Source organism: Zonotrichia leucophrys, chromosome 2 (assembly GCF_028769735.1).
Source record: "Zonotrichia leucophrys gambelii isolate GWCS_2022_RI chromosome 2, RI_Zleu_2.0, whole genome shotgun sequence".
NCBI classification, from domain to species: Eukaryota; Metazoa; Chordata; class Aves; order Passeriformes; family Passerellidae; genus Zonotrichia; species Zonotrichia leucophrys.
In genome coordinates this window covers 118,670,073-118,688,140 of record NC_088171.1, presented here as the reverse complement: position 1 = coordinate 118,688,140, position 18,068 = coordinate 118,670,073, and the positions used below count along the sequence as shown (strand labels likewise).

General features: G+C 43.9%; 1 protein-coding gene across 1 annotated transcript; it reads right to left on the bottom strand.

Annotated features, from left to right (window-relative positions):
• Positions 1 to 329: 329 nt before the first annotated feature.
• Positions 330 to 18,068, bottom strand: VXN (vexin). Its single transcript, XM_064703530.1, has 6 exons — positions 17,962 to 18,068; positions 14,980 to 15,035; positions 8,694 to 8,820; positions 4,753 to 4,814; positions 2,993 to 3,078; positions 330 to 1,300 (listed from the first exon to the last, which is right to left on the bottom strand). Exons 1-6 carry the CDS (start codon positions 18,023 to 18,025, stop codon positions 1,114 to 1,116), a joined length of 582 nt encoding a protein of 193 aa, XP_064559600.1. The 5' UTR covers positions 18,026 to 18,068; the 3' UTR covers positions 330 to 1,113.

Here is an 18,068-nt window from a genome sequence, read left to right as displayed (position 1 = left end):
TTAAATATAAAGTTCTGTATTTAGGGAAACCAGTGGTTTTTTATAATAACTAGGAGAGCACTCACAGAAGGCAAGTACTGCTCATGGCTAATATGATATTGTCCATAACAGTGGTGAAAACTTTTTTTATAAAACTGTTTTGTTCTTTTTTGAGAGAAAAACTAAAGAGGACCTGACCAGCAATTTCTAAATTGAAAAAAAAAAAAGAGAGAGAGAAAATTTTTTAAAGCAAATCCCATTAAATCCATCTATTCATATGCACAGGTCTCTTACATGCAAATATCTTATGCTTAGTCACTTAGTTGCATGATTTACATATTTTCCTTCCTCCTAGTATTTTGTGCACTTATTAATGAAATATCCTTTACCACATGGGTGGAGGGTAAATTGCTGACTACCATTTCACTTATAAGCAGGTTCTATGGCAAAAAGTATCCCTTGAGCGTATCCTGTTGCTCATAGTTTGATCTGGCAGGACAACTTGAAACACAAATAATTCGTCACATAGCAAAGTTTGGTACATATGTTTGCAAACTTGCTCAGTTCTGGCCCATTGTTTTAGAATTTTTGCATCTTTTACTCCTGCCTTGAAACATCAAAACTGAAGGAAAAGAGATGTTTAGGATGTGTCATTCAGCCAAGCATATCGCAAGATGAGGTTTTTATCTCATGATATGAGAGGAGAAGGACGACAGGCAGTGGTGCACGAGCAGATCCTGGGATTTAATGGCACTCTGTAATCAGTCTGCTGCCTTGCAGGAATTCACAAACCTCTTTGTAGGCTTCTCTTGTTGCAAGTCCAAGCTCATTCAGACAGGGCATGGGAAATGGTGAGTGGGTCAGCAGTAGTCTCAGCATTGAGTCAAGAGGTAAATCTAGCGGGATAGCTGGGATTTTAGTGTAATACAACAAGGGAAGGCCATTGAGTTGCATCATATTCACCATTTTTACCTTTGTTAGCCTTTCTCCCACTGTTCTGAGGCAATGGCATCAAGTAATAGAAAAGGATATAATTTTCCTGGATGAGCTGTTCTGTGTCTGTTCCCTCATTGATCCTAAAGCACCTTGTCCTGCTAAAGGACCTTCTGCCTTTCCAAGGGATGCTGAGCCTTATCAGTCCGCCTCAAAGGCACTGTTTGTTGCCCCCAGGTACTCTGACTTCTTCTTGTGCTTCATCCACATCTTCCTCAGGAGGCTGGGTGTCCCACACAGGTTGCCTCCTGTCAGTGGCAGGGATGCTTCTGCTCCTGGTGGCAGGGACAGGTCATACTCTGTTGTCTTCCTCCAGCGCTGCCTGTGGCTAACAAATAAAACACAAAGTGTGTGCAGAGTGCTTCTCCCTGGCCCTCCCTCCCTGCTTATGGCAACCAGCCCCTCAGAACCAAGGGCTCCTGGCTGAAAAGGTGTGCCCGTGTGTAGGGGAATCGAATATAGGTAAATAAAGGTAGTATAGAAAGTAATCTTATCCCCTTAAGAGTTGCAGCTGGGTTCATTATTAAAGATTAGAAGCAGGCCTGATTTTAACAGGCGACAACTGTAACCAATCAGAAGAGTGTTACAAAAGAGTGGATTGGGGGGTTGAGAGGGAACTGGAGTCAATCGGCTGCTGTGAGGACATGGAAGAGTCAGCGCCTAGAGGAGCTGCCTACAAGAAACGTCAAGGAGATATGAAACTCTAGCAATATAACGACAATACTCTAGCAATATAATGAAACTCTTGCAATGTAATGACAATAGAACTCTTGCACTATAATGACAGCACCCGTACCTGGCTGAAATGTGTGTCCATTCCTGGCCCACCCCTGGGACCGGCAGGTCTGGAATGAGCAGGGACTCTGTGGGTCAGGGGGCTGGGATGCTGCAGCTGCCACACTCAGCTTGGTGTCCTTGTTCCCTCACTGTCAGAGGGGACACTGACACAAGGGGACAGGCTACAAGTGGGACCAATCCAAGTGCATCCCCTCTAGCAGCTGCCACCCAAAAAGGAGCGGGGGGATTGCCCAAGGAGAGAGCTGGGCCCTTCCACCAAAGCCCAGGGACCACATGGCAGTGATGAGCTCCATGAGAACTTCCATCTCTGTGTATGGAGTGTGAGGACACTGTGACCATGAGCTAGTTACTGTCCCTCAGGTGACAATGGTGGCATCTCAAATCCCACCCAGACCCACGTCTGGGTTAACTGCCTGGCGATGAGTGCATCATGGTCAAGCTGTTCCTTAATTAGACTTTAAGACATAGTTTTTTTCTTCGATTAATTACATTTTCTAATCACATTTTAGGGCAAGTATTACAGACTTCTTAGGGAGAAAATACTTTTATTTTGAATTACGATGATTTTTTCCCCAGTGATAAAGCAGAGCCGTAATGGGCACAGAGATAGCTGTATAAATGGCCATGGATGATAATAAAATCAGCATAACCTTTAGCAATCTGTCCCTGCCTTGGGGAAGCAAGAGGCATGTCTGGAGGGTGGGAAGTGAGAGGAATGGCAGATTTGTCTTCACAAACAAGCTGTGGATTTGCTGGTAGATAAAACTAGCACTGGGAGATAAAAGAAACAATGGGAAAGATTCCACTGATTGATGAATGGAAAAAGATATTAGCTTTTACAAATGAACTTTGGGTTTGCTGATAAACAAAATTAGACATTGAAAGATGAAAGAAACAATGGGAGAAGAAAACCCCCTAAATTCCTTAAGAATTAAAAATTAAAAGGTAGGGTTGTGCATCAGAGGGAAATCTTTGGGATTAGGCGTATTGGGAGGTCTGTACCTCTCAAGTACCTCAGCCAATGGGGAAAGAGAGGAGGGAAACGGGGCCAGGAAATTGGGATAAAAAGGCAGGCTGCGTCCTCCAAAAATTGGAGAGATCCCAGGGGAATGCCCCATGGCCTCTCCCTTTATTAGAATAAAGTAAAAGGACTCGTCTGTCTCCTTTCTGGCCATAAACCTCTGGTGTTTGTGGATTAATTTTCCCAGCAGAAGGCACTTACTCTTCCGTAGAAGCGCGATTGCGTGTGGGCGAGCCCGTAACAGCCACAGCTTTCACCGTGATATGGGCAACTGGAGATGGAGGGATCTGGGGGAGGACAGAGCACATCATTAGGAAATGCCACTGATGAGTGGGGACAGCAGTTCATATGAGGAAAGAGGCTGTTTTAAGAAAACCAGTAAATGCTGTAAGTCTCTTAACAAGAGAAAGCAGGTTAGGGATTTGACGGCCCAACTCTAACCCACACAATCGCCAGTTGCTCACGTGAATTTTTCTCACTGAGCTCAGCACAGGATTTGAGTGAGCCACAGTTACACCTCTCACCAAAGAAGGGACACTTGCAGGACTTTTTATTGCCTAGTTTTTGTGTTTAGCTTCCCGAGGCAGTGAGGTGCTGTGCAGAGTGAGCAGCCTGCCTCTTGCTGCTCCCGCCTCCAGGGCTGCCTGGGAAGCAGATGCCCCAGCCATCACAGCTCCTTCAGCATTCAGAGGAGTTTCCCTGTTTGTTGTGTGCTGCTCTGTGGTGTGGGGGCACCCTGGTTATGCTCCAGTTCTGCCATGGCCCCACAAGTGCCCAATCATCCACTTCCTCCTTGTCTTATTTGATCATAAATTGCCCACCAGAGCTGAGTCACATTTCCCCATAAACAGGTCTCTGAGAACAGCACATCCTCCAAGATGGTAAGTTTAGGTGTGAGTTGCCCAGAAACAGGAAAAAAAATGTCAAAAATTGTGAGGTGAACTCATTATTTCAGGCAATAAGCACACTTATTGATTTTACTGGCAATTCTGAAAAAAAAATGTTCATATTATTGTCACTACCATAACTGCTCTTAAGCTTTCTAGGGCTATTACTCCTAGGATTAATCTGAGACTGGGTATACATTTAGGTGTGTTTTTCAAGTATCCTAAGATCTAGAAATGTTTGAAATCACTTTTGCAAACATCCTTTGAAATTTAACTAAGTTAATTATTAGAAGGTTCAATTAGATTCATTACAGTGAATAACATTAGTTTTAACCATCCTTAAATATTGTACTGTATTTTTCATAAGTGTAGCCCAGCTATGAGCTAGCAAGCATGCTTCAACCATCCGAAAGGGCCTCTAAAACCACAAAGTTTCAACAGCATGGTCTGGTGTTGGCCAGAAACTATTAAAAAACTTTTTTTTCTTTGAAAAAGTTAGTTTTTATTAAATGTAGAGACTATGAAAATTAGGGGGGCACTGTAAGACAAAGAAGTGAGGGAGAACATTTTAGTAAAGGTGAGTCATTTTTAACCAAAATATTTTTTTCGTCTGTTAGAGAACACATTTTGGGGGTTTGTATGATAATTTTCCCATCAACTCTTTATTTATGTTCCTGACTTTGGAGATTATTGTGTCAGGATGGCATTCTGGAGAAAACAAATTATTTGATGCTTGTTCCACTTGAGAAATTATTTTTTTCTCAATTTGTGCAATTCCCTGAGAGACAAGAGGCTAATTTCTCCCAGCTCTTGCAGGTGGTTGAGCATCCAGAGCAGGAGCCTGCCTGTTTCCATTCCACCACTCTTCCTGGTTCCTGAGGGGCAGTTCTCTGTCCTGTGCCAGTCTCTGCTCCCAGCTAAGGGATCCTCTGGCATAAATCCTGTTTCAAGCTTGAACAAGGGCTGTGGAATCTGCAGGTTCTGCAGCAGACTGACGTGCTGTTACTGTGGGACATGCTGATGGGTACAAGGTTTTAAGATGCATTGGTAGCTGGTCTTGCTCTATTTGCTTACCAAAGATTTTCCATCCAACAGGTGATTATAGGACTTGGATGACTCTTGTTCAGTAATTCCCACTGTAAAGCATAAGAAACATGATATTAGTTGCAATCATCCCATTGGCACAGCTTGTATGAAAAACCTCCTTCTGTGCAGTGAAACCCAGATATGGACAGAGACCAGATACAGGTTACAGTCCCATCAGATTTGATTATAGCCAAAAGAGCAGAGTGACCATCTATTGTGATGTCAAAATAAGTGATTGTGGAGCTGCTTAAGTCATTCTGGAAAGTCTCTCAGCTTACTCCTGGACTTTTCAAATGAGATGACAAGCTGCCCTTAGCAGGCCAAGCTAAGTGGGAGCCCTTTCCCCCTCTGTAAACACTCATGTATTTCTACAAGCAAAGAGCCCAAACGCTGCTTCTCAGCCCCCACTGCAGGTTCGTCCTGCCTGGCAGATCATTCTCTCCTTTCTGTATTGCTCTGGGGAGTTGTTTTAACCTGGACAGAGATGTGTGCTACGTCAACCCTGTCACAGGGAGGGATTTCCACCTTTCTGCCTGTGGCTGAGTGACATCTCTCTCTCTGCTGTCCTCAGCCCTGAAGGTTACCCTTCAGTTTCAAGTAATTGCTCATCCAATAGTTTATCCATGGATAAATGCTCACTGACATTCCTGCCCACTGTGCCAAGGAAATATATGAGTGAGGGATACCAGATTTTTTCATGTGGCCAAATCCTTCTATTTGGCTGTGGGAATGTGGACCTCTCTACTGCTTTGACCAATGGAATATAAATAACGACAGCAAATTTGGAAATAGCCAGGGTGCTGCTTACAGTGCTGTCTCCAGCATGACTTAGCAACTGGAACTATCTCCTCCTTCTGGGGGCAATATTTGACTGGGATAAATATCCTAACCAGCTTCCTTCTTCCTGCTCCACCCCCCTCCAGTAATTCCATTAGGTACCTTACTGTATCCCTCACGTCAAAGTTAATGCAATTACCTCCTCTCATTGTGCATGTTGGGTACTGACAGTATCCAGCAAGTGGATCAGCAGTGTTTCAGCTCATGCCCATATTTTTTCATTTTATTTGGTTTTGTTTTCTCTTACTTTGTCTGATTCTTCCCTTCAGCCCATCCCCCTTATTAGATATAGAAAATGCTCTTACAAACTTTTAGCAATTTATCTAAGCAAAAGAAAGTCCTCATGGCTTCATGGCTTCAAGGTTTGTAGTTGCTCCCCTCAGGGCAGTGGTGGCTGGATGCAGTGTGAATTCCACTTCCAGAATGCTGGAATGGACTGTCCTGCTTTGCTGTTTGAGCAGGATTTCTGATGGGAGCAATAAACACGCTAATGGCCTCATCTGTGTTCTTTTGTTTGTTTATCGTTGGTTCTAATTTAAACTTAATTTCTGAGTTCTGCCTACTCATTTCCCTTTCTCCCTCTATGAGACCTGTTTCCTCCCTTTCTGCTCTTCTTTTTAGAGTCCTACAGCTTTTCTCTTGTTTGCATTTATCTGTCATCCTTTACTCTCATCTCCCCTAACAGCAGAGACCTGCACTCCCTCCTTTCTGCCTCTCTGCCATCCTTTACCCTGAGCCAGCCCCAGCTACTCCTTCTCCTGTCCCTGCTCCAGCCCTGAAGCTCCTGCTCTTTTTTCAGCCACGTCTTGGCTCTGGTCCTGGGATCTTTTTGAGATCTTTTCCTATGGTCCCAGGCTCAGTTTCTTCCTTTCCAGTTTCCCAGGCGCCACTCTTGTCTGGTTTGTTTCTTAATGGGATGGCTGATGTGCAGTGTGGTTGCAGACCAATGATGTGAGGAACATGCACCTTCATGGACCTGCTTTAGAGATGTAGCACCTTTTAACATCCAGATGTCAAATTTATCTTGGAAAAACATGCCATGTGGGATATCTTTAAAGATATACAACTTGACTGCATCTGGGTGGTTTTTCACAGGAGGGCAAAAGATGTGTTTTTGGTTAGAAGGCCATCCCATGTGAAACTGCACAGCCCTGCTCCAAGTCAGTCTTCCAAACATAACACACCAGTGTTGGAGGAGCTGAATGGCCACTCTGTTTGTGTTTACTCATCTCCTTGGTTTTATATTGGCAAGATCTATTTTTCCTTCACGGCTTCTCACAAATATGCTGAACATGATTTGGTTGCCAAAAATCAGGTTTGTGGCTGACATCCAGCATCTGAAAATCCATCCCTGATGATTATCTTCTAGCTGATCCTAAGCAACTGAACAGGGATCTTATATAATAAGATGACTCAGGCAAACTCAGTAATTTACAATTTATCATCTCCAAAATATTGTCAGGGAGTGTTTATGACTCTGAATAAATTGAGCAATGCCATGGTCATTATCTCATTAATTCCACTGGATATTTTAGGTGTGAAAAATGTGTATTTTATGGTTGGCTTTTTGCAAATATTAAAATGAATATTATATATGTTATGTTAGAAAGTTATACTGTATTAATTTTCTTAAGTAGTGTGTTAAATATACTTTTAGGTTATAACATAATGTTAAAATAGAAACTATGCTATGTAAGATACTTTCTTTAAAGAGAGAACTCACATTGAGATAGCAGCCACAGGACACGTAAATCTTTCTGAGAAAATGAATTTATTGCTCCATTATCAGAAGAAATGAACTTCTCCCCACCTTGCTCAGCCATGAAGATGCCATTAGGATTCAGAGGAAGTTGACACTGACCAGACAGAATCCTTTGTTTGAATGGCATTTATGCATCATGTATGAGGTCTATGAATATGCAACAGGCTACTGCTTTTAAGGGTTAATCCTCTGTTAATGTGTGTCCTTTTTTGGGCTTATTTTGCCCAGAAAGAGATACCCAGACTGCCCATAACTCTTTGTTTTTATTGTCTCATGTTGTTCTAAATCCTAATAGTACAAATGTATATTACTCTAATTATTTTCCTATCTTCATAACCATTTTATTACTATTCAACTTTTAAAATTTTAAAAACGAGTGACTGGTGTTTTTCACATCAGCACGGACTCATCCTCCAGGTCCACGATAAAGAGGATATCGCAGTCAGCTGTTTTGGATATCTCAGTCTGCTGCTTCTCTGCACAAGCGGCAGACTGCGGTATCCAAAAACATTCTGGAGCCAGGGAGGAATGAAGGGCTTTGGTTCTGGTTCTGGCCAGATCTAAGAGTCCATGTCTGGATGGGCTGTTTGGGTCCAGTCCGGCTAGCTATGAAATCCAGCCCACACAATCTTACATGGACAAAGGCAAAAGACCAGAAGGGCTCTTCTCCACGTGGGGACCAACGTCCCACGTTTATTTCCAAGGTGGGAAGGAGACCATTCCCTTCTTGTGGGGGACTTTTATACCCAGGGAGTAGGGGGGTGGAGGAAGAGGACCACATCCAATGGGATCCAGGTGAGACAGGGTGAGGGGAGAGACTGACCAGGGGAGAGAACAACACTAGGGGTACTGGGGTTGTAGGGGGATAGAATATAAGAAGATAGAGGTAGTGTAGAAAGAAAGTAACTTTAAGGAGTTGCAGCTGGGCCAGTTATCAAAGATTTGGAGCAGGCCTGACTTTAACAGGCCACAGCTGTAGCCAATGAGAAGAAGAGGGCTATAAAAGGGTGGGGTGGCTGGTTGCAAGGGGAATTGGAGTCAGTTGGCTGCTTTGTGAAGAAGAAAGGGGCAGTGCTCTGAGGAGCTGCCCATGAGAAACACCAAGAAGGTGTTTTGAAATAAGGAGATAACAGTATGGAACCCCTCTGATAAGATGACAACAGGGAGTGAGGGAAAAACCATGCAATGGGAGAGGGGAATAACAAACCATGTGATGTAACATAAACTATTCAATGTGATATAAAGACTGCTCAGTGCAAATCTCCAATCACACAGTGCAAAACAACAACTAGATAAACTATTTAGTGCCATACAGCAGTTGTGGACTCACCAGGGTGCTGGGCAGTGCCTTTGCTGGGGCTGGCTCTGCGCTGCCCCGGGCTGCCCCGTGCCTCCTCCTCGTACAGCACTCGCAGGAGATGGTCCTGGTGGGACCGGTGCTCTGGTATGGCCACCACCTGCAGGGGACAGGCAAACACCCCGTCACACCTGGCATCAGGTGTGACAGGAATGGCAGATTTGGCTTTACAAACAAGCTGTGGGTCTGCTGGTGGATAAAACTAGCACTGGGAGATAAAAGAAACAATGAGAAGGATTCCACTGATTGATGAATGGAAAAAGATATTTGCTTTTTACAAACGAACTTTAGGTTTGCTGATAAATGAAATTAGACGTTGAGAGATGAAAGAAACAATGGGAGAAGAAAACCCCCTAAATTCCATATGAATTAAAAATTAAAAGGGAGGGTTATACAGTAGAAGGAAATCTCTGGTATGAGGCGTATTGGGGAGTCTGTACCTCTCAAGTACCTCAGCCAATGGGGAAAGAGAGAAGGGAAACAAGGCTGGGAAATTGGGATAAAAAGGCAGGCTGTGTCCTCCAAAAATTGGAGAGATCCCAGGGGAATGCCCCATGGCCTCTCCCTTTATTTGAATGAAGCCAGAAAGGACTCTTCTGTCTCCTTTTTTGGCCATAAACCTCTGGTGTTTGTGGATTAATTTTCCTAACAGGTGCTCTATCGAGGTCATGGGGGAGCTGAAAGGCTGCTTGTTCTTCCTGCTGCTTTGCTGTCATCCAAAGGGGATTTTGTCAGGTGGGGACTGTGGGATTTGTGGGATTTTGTTTGGCTCCAGCTTCTGTGCTGTGTACAGAAGTATGGGAGAATCCTGCTGGGTCTTTCTGGGACCCAGCTACTTAGCTGCACCTTTCTATACTTTCCTCAGGAGACTGAAATGTGCTCTTCTCCAAGCTCTGCTGAATAGGATTTGCCTCTGATAGAGCCCAGATTTATTATTGCATCACATCTTGGGCAACCAGTTAAACTTATGCAATGCAAACTACAAATGCTGTTTCCTTATGGTCTCTCCTGTCTTTTGAACTTACTTACATATTGTACCTGATAAAAAACTACAGAGACTATGAGGCAGAGAGGACTTGTTCTCCTAGAGATTAATTTTCACAACACTGGCTCACACAGGCAAGACTGACTGACAGCTGTAACTTTGAGCATCACCCCCGCCCCCTCCATCTCCCACAGTCCCTGAAAACAAGCATGAACAAAATCAAGCTCTTTTCTAACCAATTACTACTAAGCCGTGGCACTCACTGTCCTGCCAAAGGCAGCTGGGGATGCCAGAGCTAATGTGAGTTTGGAAAAACAGGGATACACCTCAAAGAAGTGGATTGGTCAGGACTGCTCTCCAGGATGGTCTGGAAAGAGTTTTCTCAAGAAGATCAAAGTTCCGACAGCAGGGACAGAGTGTTTCATACTTTGTTGGTTTTTTTTATTCTTCCCTAAAGACTTGCTGGTGTCATAGAGAGCCACTTAAACAGCGTGAAGATCCAAACCAGCCAGGAAACAAGACATGTGGCAACTATTCAGACTATTTCCTATTAGACTAACTTATGTTGGAAGGCTATGAGAAAAGCAGTTAGTTGCATCTTGCTGATGACTGGCAGCTGCTGTCTATGTGTTTTAGATATAAATATAGTTATTTTGCCTCAAGACTAAGACCAAAAACTGGCCAGCTCACTATTGCCATAGAAATAGACTTAATTCTGTCTATTGCTCTGCCTTTTAACACACACCCAAGATAAAAACAAGAACCTATTCAAGCATGTCCCCTCACACCAAATTGTCCATTTCCTCTAATTATGTTTTAATTCAATTTGCCAATAATCTGCAATGTTCTGTGTATATGATTTTTTACACAGACATAACAACATATGCAAACCCATGTTTTCCAAAACAGGAAAGAATAAAAATCCCAACCTAACCACTTTTCATTCTTTTGTCTCCATGTACCCTCAGGAGTCTGGACAAGCCTACATTACTTAAATCCTACTGACTAGTAGGATGAGGAGCAGAAACTGCCCAACAACTGGCAAAAATACTTGTGGAAAAGGCAGGTAAGGCAACCAAAGCCTAATCCACAGCTGGATAGCGGTTTCCCCTATTTCTGCAGATTTTGACACACAGCCTATCATGCTCCATGTGCTGTAAACTACCTAAAGACATGCCCAGTGTTCAGTTAAAGGGACTACTGGTGTCCTTGAAGGCAAGCACATGCCAAAGGAGGCTGCAGCGGGCTCCCAGCTCCACTGATCACAAATTTGGAGCTGCCAACAGAGCCCCAGCATTGCTCCAATGTCTCAGAATGACGGTGATGCTGGTTGTGAGAGGCCTCCTGTTGCTGCTTAAGCTGCTGGCACTGGCTCCCTCCCTCGCTGCTGCTCCTGGAGCAGCTCCAGCACCTCCCCATCCCTCTGCAGCAGCTCCTGCAGGCTCCTGTGTCCACACACACCCTGGCCACACAAACCTTACAAGCTGCTCACCAGGGCGTCACCCCCTGCACCATGGGGACACCAGTGGAGACTCCCATCCTCAGGACTGATATGATGGACTGTGGCTGGCAGGGGTCTCTAATGACAGCCCTTGGATTCTGCCTCGTGTGAACCGAGCTCTTCCAGCTTTCAAGGAAAGCCACAAAACTCAGCTTTTCCCTCCATCTCTGGAAAAATGTCCGGTGCTCTTGGTCACACTTAGTCTTTGCAGGTGTGTGACAGAAAATGTCATCGACCCTCTGCTCCTGAGACAGCCGTGGTCACTTATTTTGCATTGTCATGGAAAGAGCATTTTTGGTAAGTAGGATGCTGGCTGCAGTCACCTCTAATCCTGAAAGTGACTTACTTGATCAGTGTAAACCACCATGGACTTGAAACTTAACATTCTGCCTATGTGTTGCACAGTTTGGGGAAAAGAAGAAGGTTTTTATCTTGATTAATAGCAAGAATTATTTAGACACATTGTCTGTGTTTTTTTAATTCCTTGTTACATATGATATCAGTAATGCCAAAATGTCTTCAAGCAGCAGAACCTGTATAAATAAGTTACAGTGCCATTTTCCATTACAGCTGGAGACAACAGTGCAATGTCTATAACATACTTTCAGCAGAATTTTTTTTTTTCCAGCATTTGGTTGTAGCACATTTTGGGAGTTCCTTATCTTCTAATTCAAGATTTCACAGTGACTTTGGCTACTCCCCCATTACTGTAATATGTAAAGACTTATCTAGGTCAGGAAACTAAACCTGCTGTAGCTTGGTTTTGATCTAAAGTGGAGCTGACATTTCTCTAGGGTACCTAGGGTAAAGCAGAAGGATCAACTTGGAGTCACTTTTCTTTTCTAGACATACCAGGAAATTTAAATCTGTGCAAATGGCAGAGTCAGCCAAACTATGCAGAATTACCAAACTGCTCTCTAAAATCCTACTGTTTTTAGAACCTGTAAATCCTTTGGCCAACCCAGTCTGTTTGCAGGATTGACTCTGAAATCAGAGCCCAGCAAACTCTCTTTTTCTGGACTTTGCCATGCAGATGAGAGCACTGAGGCCTGCCATACCCACTTTTGGAATTAGCTGTGCTCAGGGGGAAGGGGCACAGAGGATACAGGGCAGTCACAGAGAGGCTCTTCCAACCATCCTGAGCTTGGACTTAAAATCCCACTGCCAACCAACAACCATCCAGAAAAGGTGACAGTTAAATACCTGGCTTTGGATAAAACTTTGAAAGTTAGAGTCTGAACAACAATGTCCTTGTTAGTGGAGAAAACTCCAGATTTGTAGAGTTAAGTTATTTTGATGGCCTAATGCTGAGCTGATTTTTAAGGTGGCAGCTCTAGCATGCACAGGGGTATTTTCTGCTTTCTTGCAAAGTAGACAGGTACTGGTGTCCAGAGAGTTATATCCAGGGGATTTTGGGGCTAGAAGAGAAGGGAAGGATCTACTACCACTGGAAATAACTCTTAATAGGGCAATAGGAACTGCAAATGTTCATATTGGTGAAACAGCTGGAAAAAAAAGGGGCTTCCTCCTTTCTGTCACCCTTCCACAGTCATTATCATGCTTTTGGGATGAGTTCTTGTATGTGATGGAAGCTACCCCCCACAGTCAGTAATTTGAATGTTAAATCACTTAATGCTACACTGCTTGAGTATTTCTGCTGTGAAAAAAAAGGTCTGGCAGATGTCCACGTTGGTTGCTATTTTCGTCCTTGCTGAGGATTAAAGCTGTGCATCCACTGCAATCACCAGAGCAGAAGATTTCATGTTAGCTGAGGCATTTCTACAGCTCTGACTGCAGGTGCAGATGTAAAAGTGAAAAATAAACAATCATTCTGCGACTTTTCTGTGGGTCCAGAAATTGGCAATCATGGCTTCCTCACAGGCACGTCTATTCCAGTACGTGCAATTTCCTTCAGTGCTTGCTCACCAGCTGCAAGCAGCTGCATCCCAGTGAGGAAGGGGAATGTCTAAGAGTTGGCTGTGCTCAGTCAAACACTTTGGTTTGAGAGCCATCCTTGTTTGTGTAGCTGGAGCTGCAGACCATTCCTCAGGCTTGGTGCTGCCACTGCTAATGTGATGCTGCCTGCATCATGACTAAGAGCCAATCAAAGGACATCCTTAATTGGGGTCAGGAAAGCCCCAAAGGGAAAAAACCCCAATCCTCTTAAAATATAGCAAAAAAACAGGGACTTTCTTATCTTATTTTCTTAGGCTTTTATGAGTACAGTGCTGCCACAGCAGCTGATCCAATCCAAATTAAATATTAGGTGCCTCCATTTAGTAAAAGCAACTATCTTATGAGATTTGGGACAAGATAACAGACACAGAATTTCCTTTGATTTTGATGTAAACCAGCTGAATTTTTTTCAGCTGAATAGTTCTATGAGAAATATTGTCCAAAAAAAAAAAAAAGTAAATTATCTAAGTATTTTATTTAATCAATTCAGAATTGTTCATGTTGGTTTGGACTTATCTGTTTTTATATTGCATGGAAAACAAAATACACCAAAGGTTTAACAAATGAAAGTGGAGTATCTCAAAATGGCTTATTTGGAGTAACACTCCAGCAGTCTGACTCATCTTTCTTTTGGAATGAAGAGTAATTTTGAAACCTCAGCCTGAGCTATGGGACAAGACCAACCAAACCAAGACTGTCACAATTTGGGAAAATATACACATGCAGAGCTTCTACCCAGAAAATGCCAGACATGTTTCTGACTCTTCCTGGGGACCACTCCAGGTGTCCTGTGATGCACTGGGATCCTGTGATCTGCTTTAATAACCAAAAGAGAGGGTGGGAGTGAATGTGAGGGTTTTTTCCGGTGCACAGGTAAGTGTGGTAAGCAGGAGGACCTACAGTTCTGTGAGGAGATCCGGGAATCAGGAATACAAAGAAAAGGCTCTTGGAAAATGAGGATGGATCTGGGAAGCAGGAAAGGGCATGGAAAAAGGGAAGGTCGTGGAGCAAAATACTTCAGCAAAGTGCTAGATAAGAGACAGGTCTGTGGTGAGAAAAAATGCTTTGGCAGAAGAGTCTCAGACTTGTAAGAAGTGCTTTGATATGCAGAAGAGACTGTCAGATCAGCTAAAAGGATTGTGCAAGGGGTTCTGAACAGTTCAAGTGGATTTCAGGAGGGAAAACTGTCTCTGAAGACAAGAAACCTCACACCCATGTGTGAAAGCAGCTGAACTTGCAAGACATTTACTCAGAGCATGAAAAATGCTCAGTTAATTTAATCTGGGGGGTTCCTCTGTGCCCTCTGCACCGAGGCTGAGGCAAGGGCAGGCAAGAACTGCTGGGACCAGGGGACAAACATGAATATTATTATTATTACTACTTGATTAACACTGATGTGATTTGGTGTGATTTGCTTACTTTTCACTCCTGCAGGTGTCTCTGGGCTTACCGTGAAGGCTCTATGGACAATAATGAAGTCTGTGATTCCCTCAGATGGCCAGTGTTGGTAAGCACTATGTTCATTTTGACTGGCTCTGCATGGCAAGGCCTTTTTTGGGCTTTTTTTTTGTTTGGTTTTTGTTGTTTTTGTTTGTTTGTTTTTTGGTACTTTTTTTTCAAAGCCCTTCTGTAAATAAACTGCAGCTGTACAGGAGCTTCTCCTTCTGTTTCCCACCCCACTCCCAGCACCAGACATGGATGCCCTTCTTTACCCTGGAAGATCTGCTTCCCATTTACCCACAGCACTTTTGAGGGTATGCGTAGCCAACTAGAACATGAAAAAATAAAATAGGGAGAGGAAAGGAGATTTTTCTTACACTCTTTGCAAGGATGTGCTGTGAAGCTTTGGCTCGTCTTCGGGCAGGACTACATGCTGCAAAGAGAAGAACAGAACACGGTCAGGATGCTGTGGAGATGGACATGCGCCCCCCAAAGTCCTCTGTAAGAATTCACTGGGGGCATGGTGGGAAGAGGGGGGAGAAGAAAGGGTTTAAGGAAGATTCCAGCTGAAACAATCCAAAGTCCCTTTTGATGAGATCTCAGAGAGCATGCTCTGGCTGCACAATACAGAAATCTGTGGCCAGAGGACCACAGCCCATCCCGAGTTTCTGCTCCTCTCCCACAGGCTTCCAGGAGGAGCAATCCTCCTCCTTCCTCAGTTTTGATCTGGCCTCCCACCTGCCAGAACTTCAGGAGGAAATGAGTAGTATATACATTAACTTGGAGACTATTATGATTTTATCTAGTTAGAGACTTTATCAATAAGCTCAAGCTCCCACATGACATTGTTTCACTTTCACTGCATGATGTCCAAAGCACAACATTTGCACTAAGCCTAATATTTTCTTTTTCAATTCTCCAAATTACCTCTTCTGTTCTTTGGCTTGGGACATTTTCCTTAAAGTCTTTGTCTCACTTTTTATTTCTTAGACTCACAAAGACACCAAAAGCATAGAACCACTAGCTAATAGACACACAGGGTGCCAGGGCCACAAGCCAAGCTTTTGTCTGGGCTGAAGCAACTGGTTTTGGGTGATGGTTTTACTGGACTAAGTGAAGGCTCTTTAAACTGTTGTTGTTTGAGTTAGGCTTGAAACTGGCCTGAATGTGATACTCCCAGGTCTCCCCCTCATCATGTCTACCCTGCCTTGTGCTCAGGCTACCAGAGCTACAGGATTTAGCCACCAGTGACAGAAACAGGCTTGCAGAAAGCTGCCAAATGTGGAGAATTAACTCCAATTCTAAAGGCTGACCCAGGGGGCAAGGCACATGAATGGGGGTTTCCTATTCAGGCTGTGTGTATAATCCCAAGGCTTCGAGGAGCCAGGAAGGTTTGTCACAGGATGATGGGTGACTCCTACTCCCCAGGTGAGCTTTCCTTGGCGTTGTTGGCATACATTTCACTTGCAGTGCTTATTACTGCTGTGTATTACTGTGTGCAGAGTTTTGGAGCTGTGGAAGCAGCTGGAGGTCATCCAAGGCTGCTCCTTGCTGGAGCCAAACTCCTCTCCTCAGATGGCAGCAGTAACAAGTGCCTGGCCTTTCCAGGGCTGCGGTACAAGCAAGCAGAGCTGGCACTGAGACCAAAGTCACTCTTCCTAGACAGCTTGTGAGTGTCTAACAGCCATCCCTCCACTCCCCAGTGAGGATGTAAGTCCTGAGCATGGGGAGCACACTGGAGAGGAAATTCTGGCCTGTGCTGCAGTGAAACAGGACAGGAAAATGGGAGGGTCCCTGTGAGCTGTGAGCAGCCCCTTGCAGCACAGGGCACTTCCACACTGAGCTTGTCACAAGGAAGTTGTCTGCCTGCCTGGAGTGCGCTAAGCTGTCAGTGTGATTACAGCCTGCTCTGCACAGTGTGATATCCTCAGGGATCCTCACTGCCTTCTCCTGCAGGACATGTTTTATATTTTAAACCATGTTGAGTGTGGGATGAAAGCCAGACAAACATAATGAAGGTGGTTTGGGTTTTTTTAAACCTAGGAATAAGCTGTAAGTTGTTTTTGAAGCTGCTTCCATCACCTTTAGTTCTGGAATGTCACTGTGTGATGACAAAACAAATTGCTTCTAAGCAAAAAACTCAAGTGCAGAAAAGTTTAGTAATGCAAGGAATTATCTTTTTGTCTCTCTGGCACTTTAGGTATTTTACAACATAGTGTAAGGAGTACAGCTTTTTAGAGATTTCTACCAGAAGCAAGTGCTCTCATGCTGTTATAGCTGCTGCCCAGGCTAGTGCAAAAGGAAAAACACATAAATGTGCCTAACAGTAATAAATTTGCCTACTTTCTGAATACATATGATCCACAGTCCCTCATCCCCTGTTGTCTGCCAGAATGAGTGGCAAAAGGTTTATAGGGCTGAAGAAAGGCAAGGCATGAAAGGGAAATCACAGCACCAGCAAACATGCAATTACTTGAATAGGCATTGAAAGAAGGGTGAATCACAGAAGTAGCCAGAATTGACCCACTTGGGTGGGAATACAATGGCAGCAATGCCAACAGTGGGGCTGCGAGGCTGTCCTTGCAAACACCAATTTCTGCAGAGCTGGAGAAGGGAGAGAAGAACGAATCCTTGCAGGTGATGTATGTGGATTTGCCTGCTAAAGGATGTTTGTACGTATAGCCCAGATTTCGGGCAGCAAATACAATTACAGTGATGGTTCACTTTGTCATTTCCACTTATATTCCAAAATTAAGCAGCTGAGAGCTCATGCTTGCAGCTTGCAAGTAAAGATCTGATCTGGCCCCACAATTTGTTTTCCCTGCTTTTCCCTGCTTTCTTGTTGCTGAAATATGCAGCCATTGAGTTTAAACTAATTTGTTCAATCAAATGCAGGCTGGGCTTTGTCCGGTTCTTACTCTTCATTAGAAGCAATTAATGTTAATCATGCATTCATTTCCAGGGCATGGCTTTGGAAATGTTCCACTTATTGAGCCAGCAGACTTAAATTCAACATTCATGCACTTCACCCACTTCTAACTGCTCGCAGAACTTCATTCTCTTTTCTATTACACAGAAAAGCCACACAGTTGCAAGCTGTCACTTTAGCAGTTACCTCATAGGTACAGCAACACCGATTCCAGAGCTCCCAATTTTGCCAGAGTAAAGATTTTACAGAGCCACAATATTGAAGCACCTGCAGGGATTAGGTCGAGAAAGCAGCAGCGAGGGCTGGGCTGCAGGCAGAGCACGGCACACAGAACAGATGAGCTGCTCCCTTCAAATATTTCCCCGCTGCTAAACATCCCACCCCTCTAAAAGACAACACCACAGCCGTTGTTAGATTTTGATGTACTCACATTTGGAAGAAATCACAGTGAAAACTTCTAAATTTTCATCGCTGCAGCTGTAAATCTGGTGCATTTTCCACCTCTCCCTACTGACTGCCTTTCAGCTTCATGCAACC

Bases quoted from the DNA above. Each gene is read 5' to 3' on its own strand.
- VXN (XM_064703530.1), bottom strand. From the start codon at position 18,025: ATGCACCAGATTTACAGCTGCAGCGATGAAAATTTAGAAGTTTTCACT. The intron at 4,815-8,693 runs GTGAGTCCACAA...TATGCTTTACAG, and splicing joins AGGCACTGCCCAGCACCCTG to TGGGAATTACTGAACAAGAG. The intron at 1,301-2,992 runs GTAAGTGCCTTC...TTTATTTGTTAG, and splicing joins AATCGCGCTTCTACGGAAGA to CCACAGGCAGCGCTGGAGGA.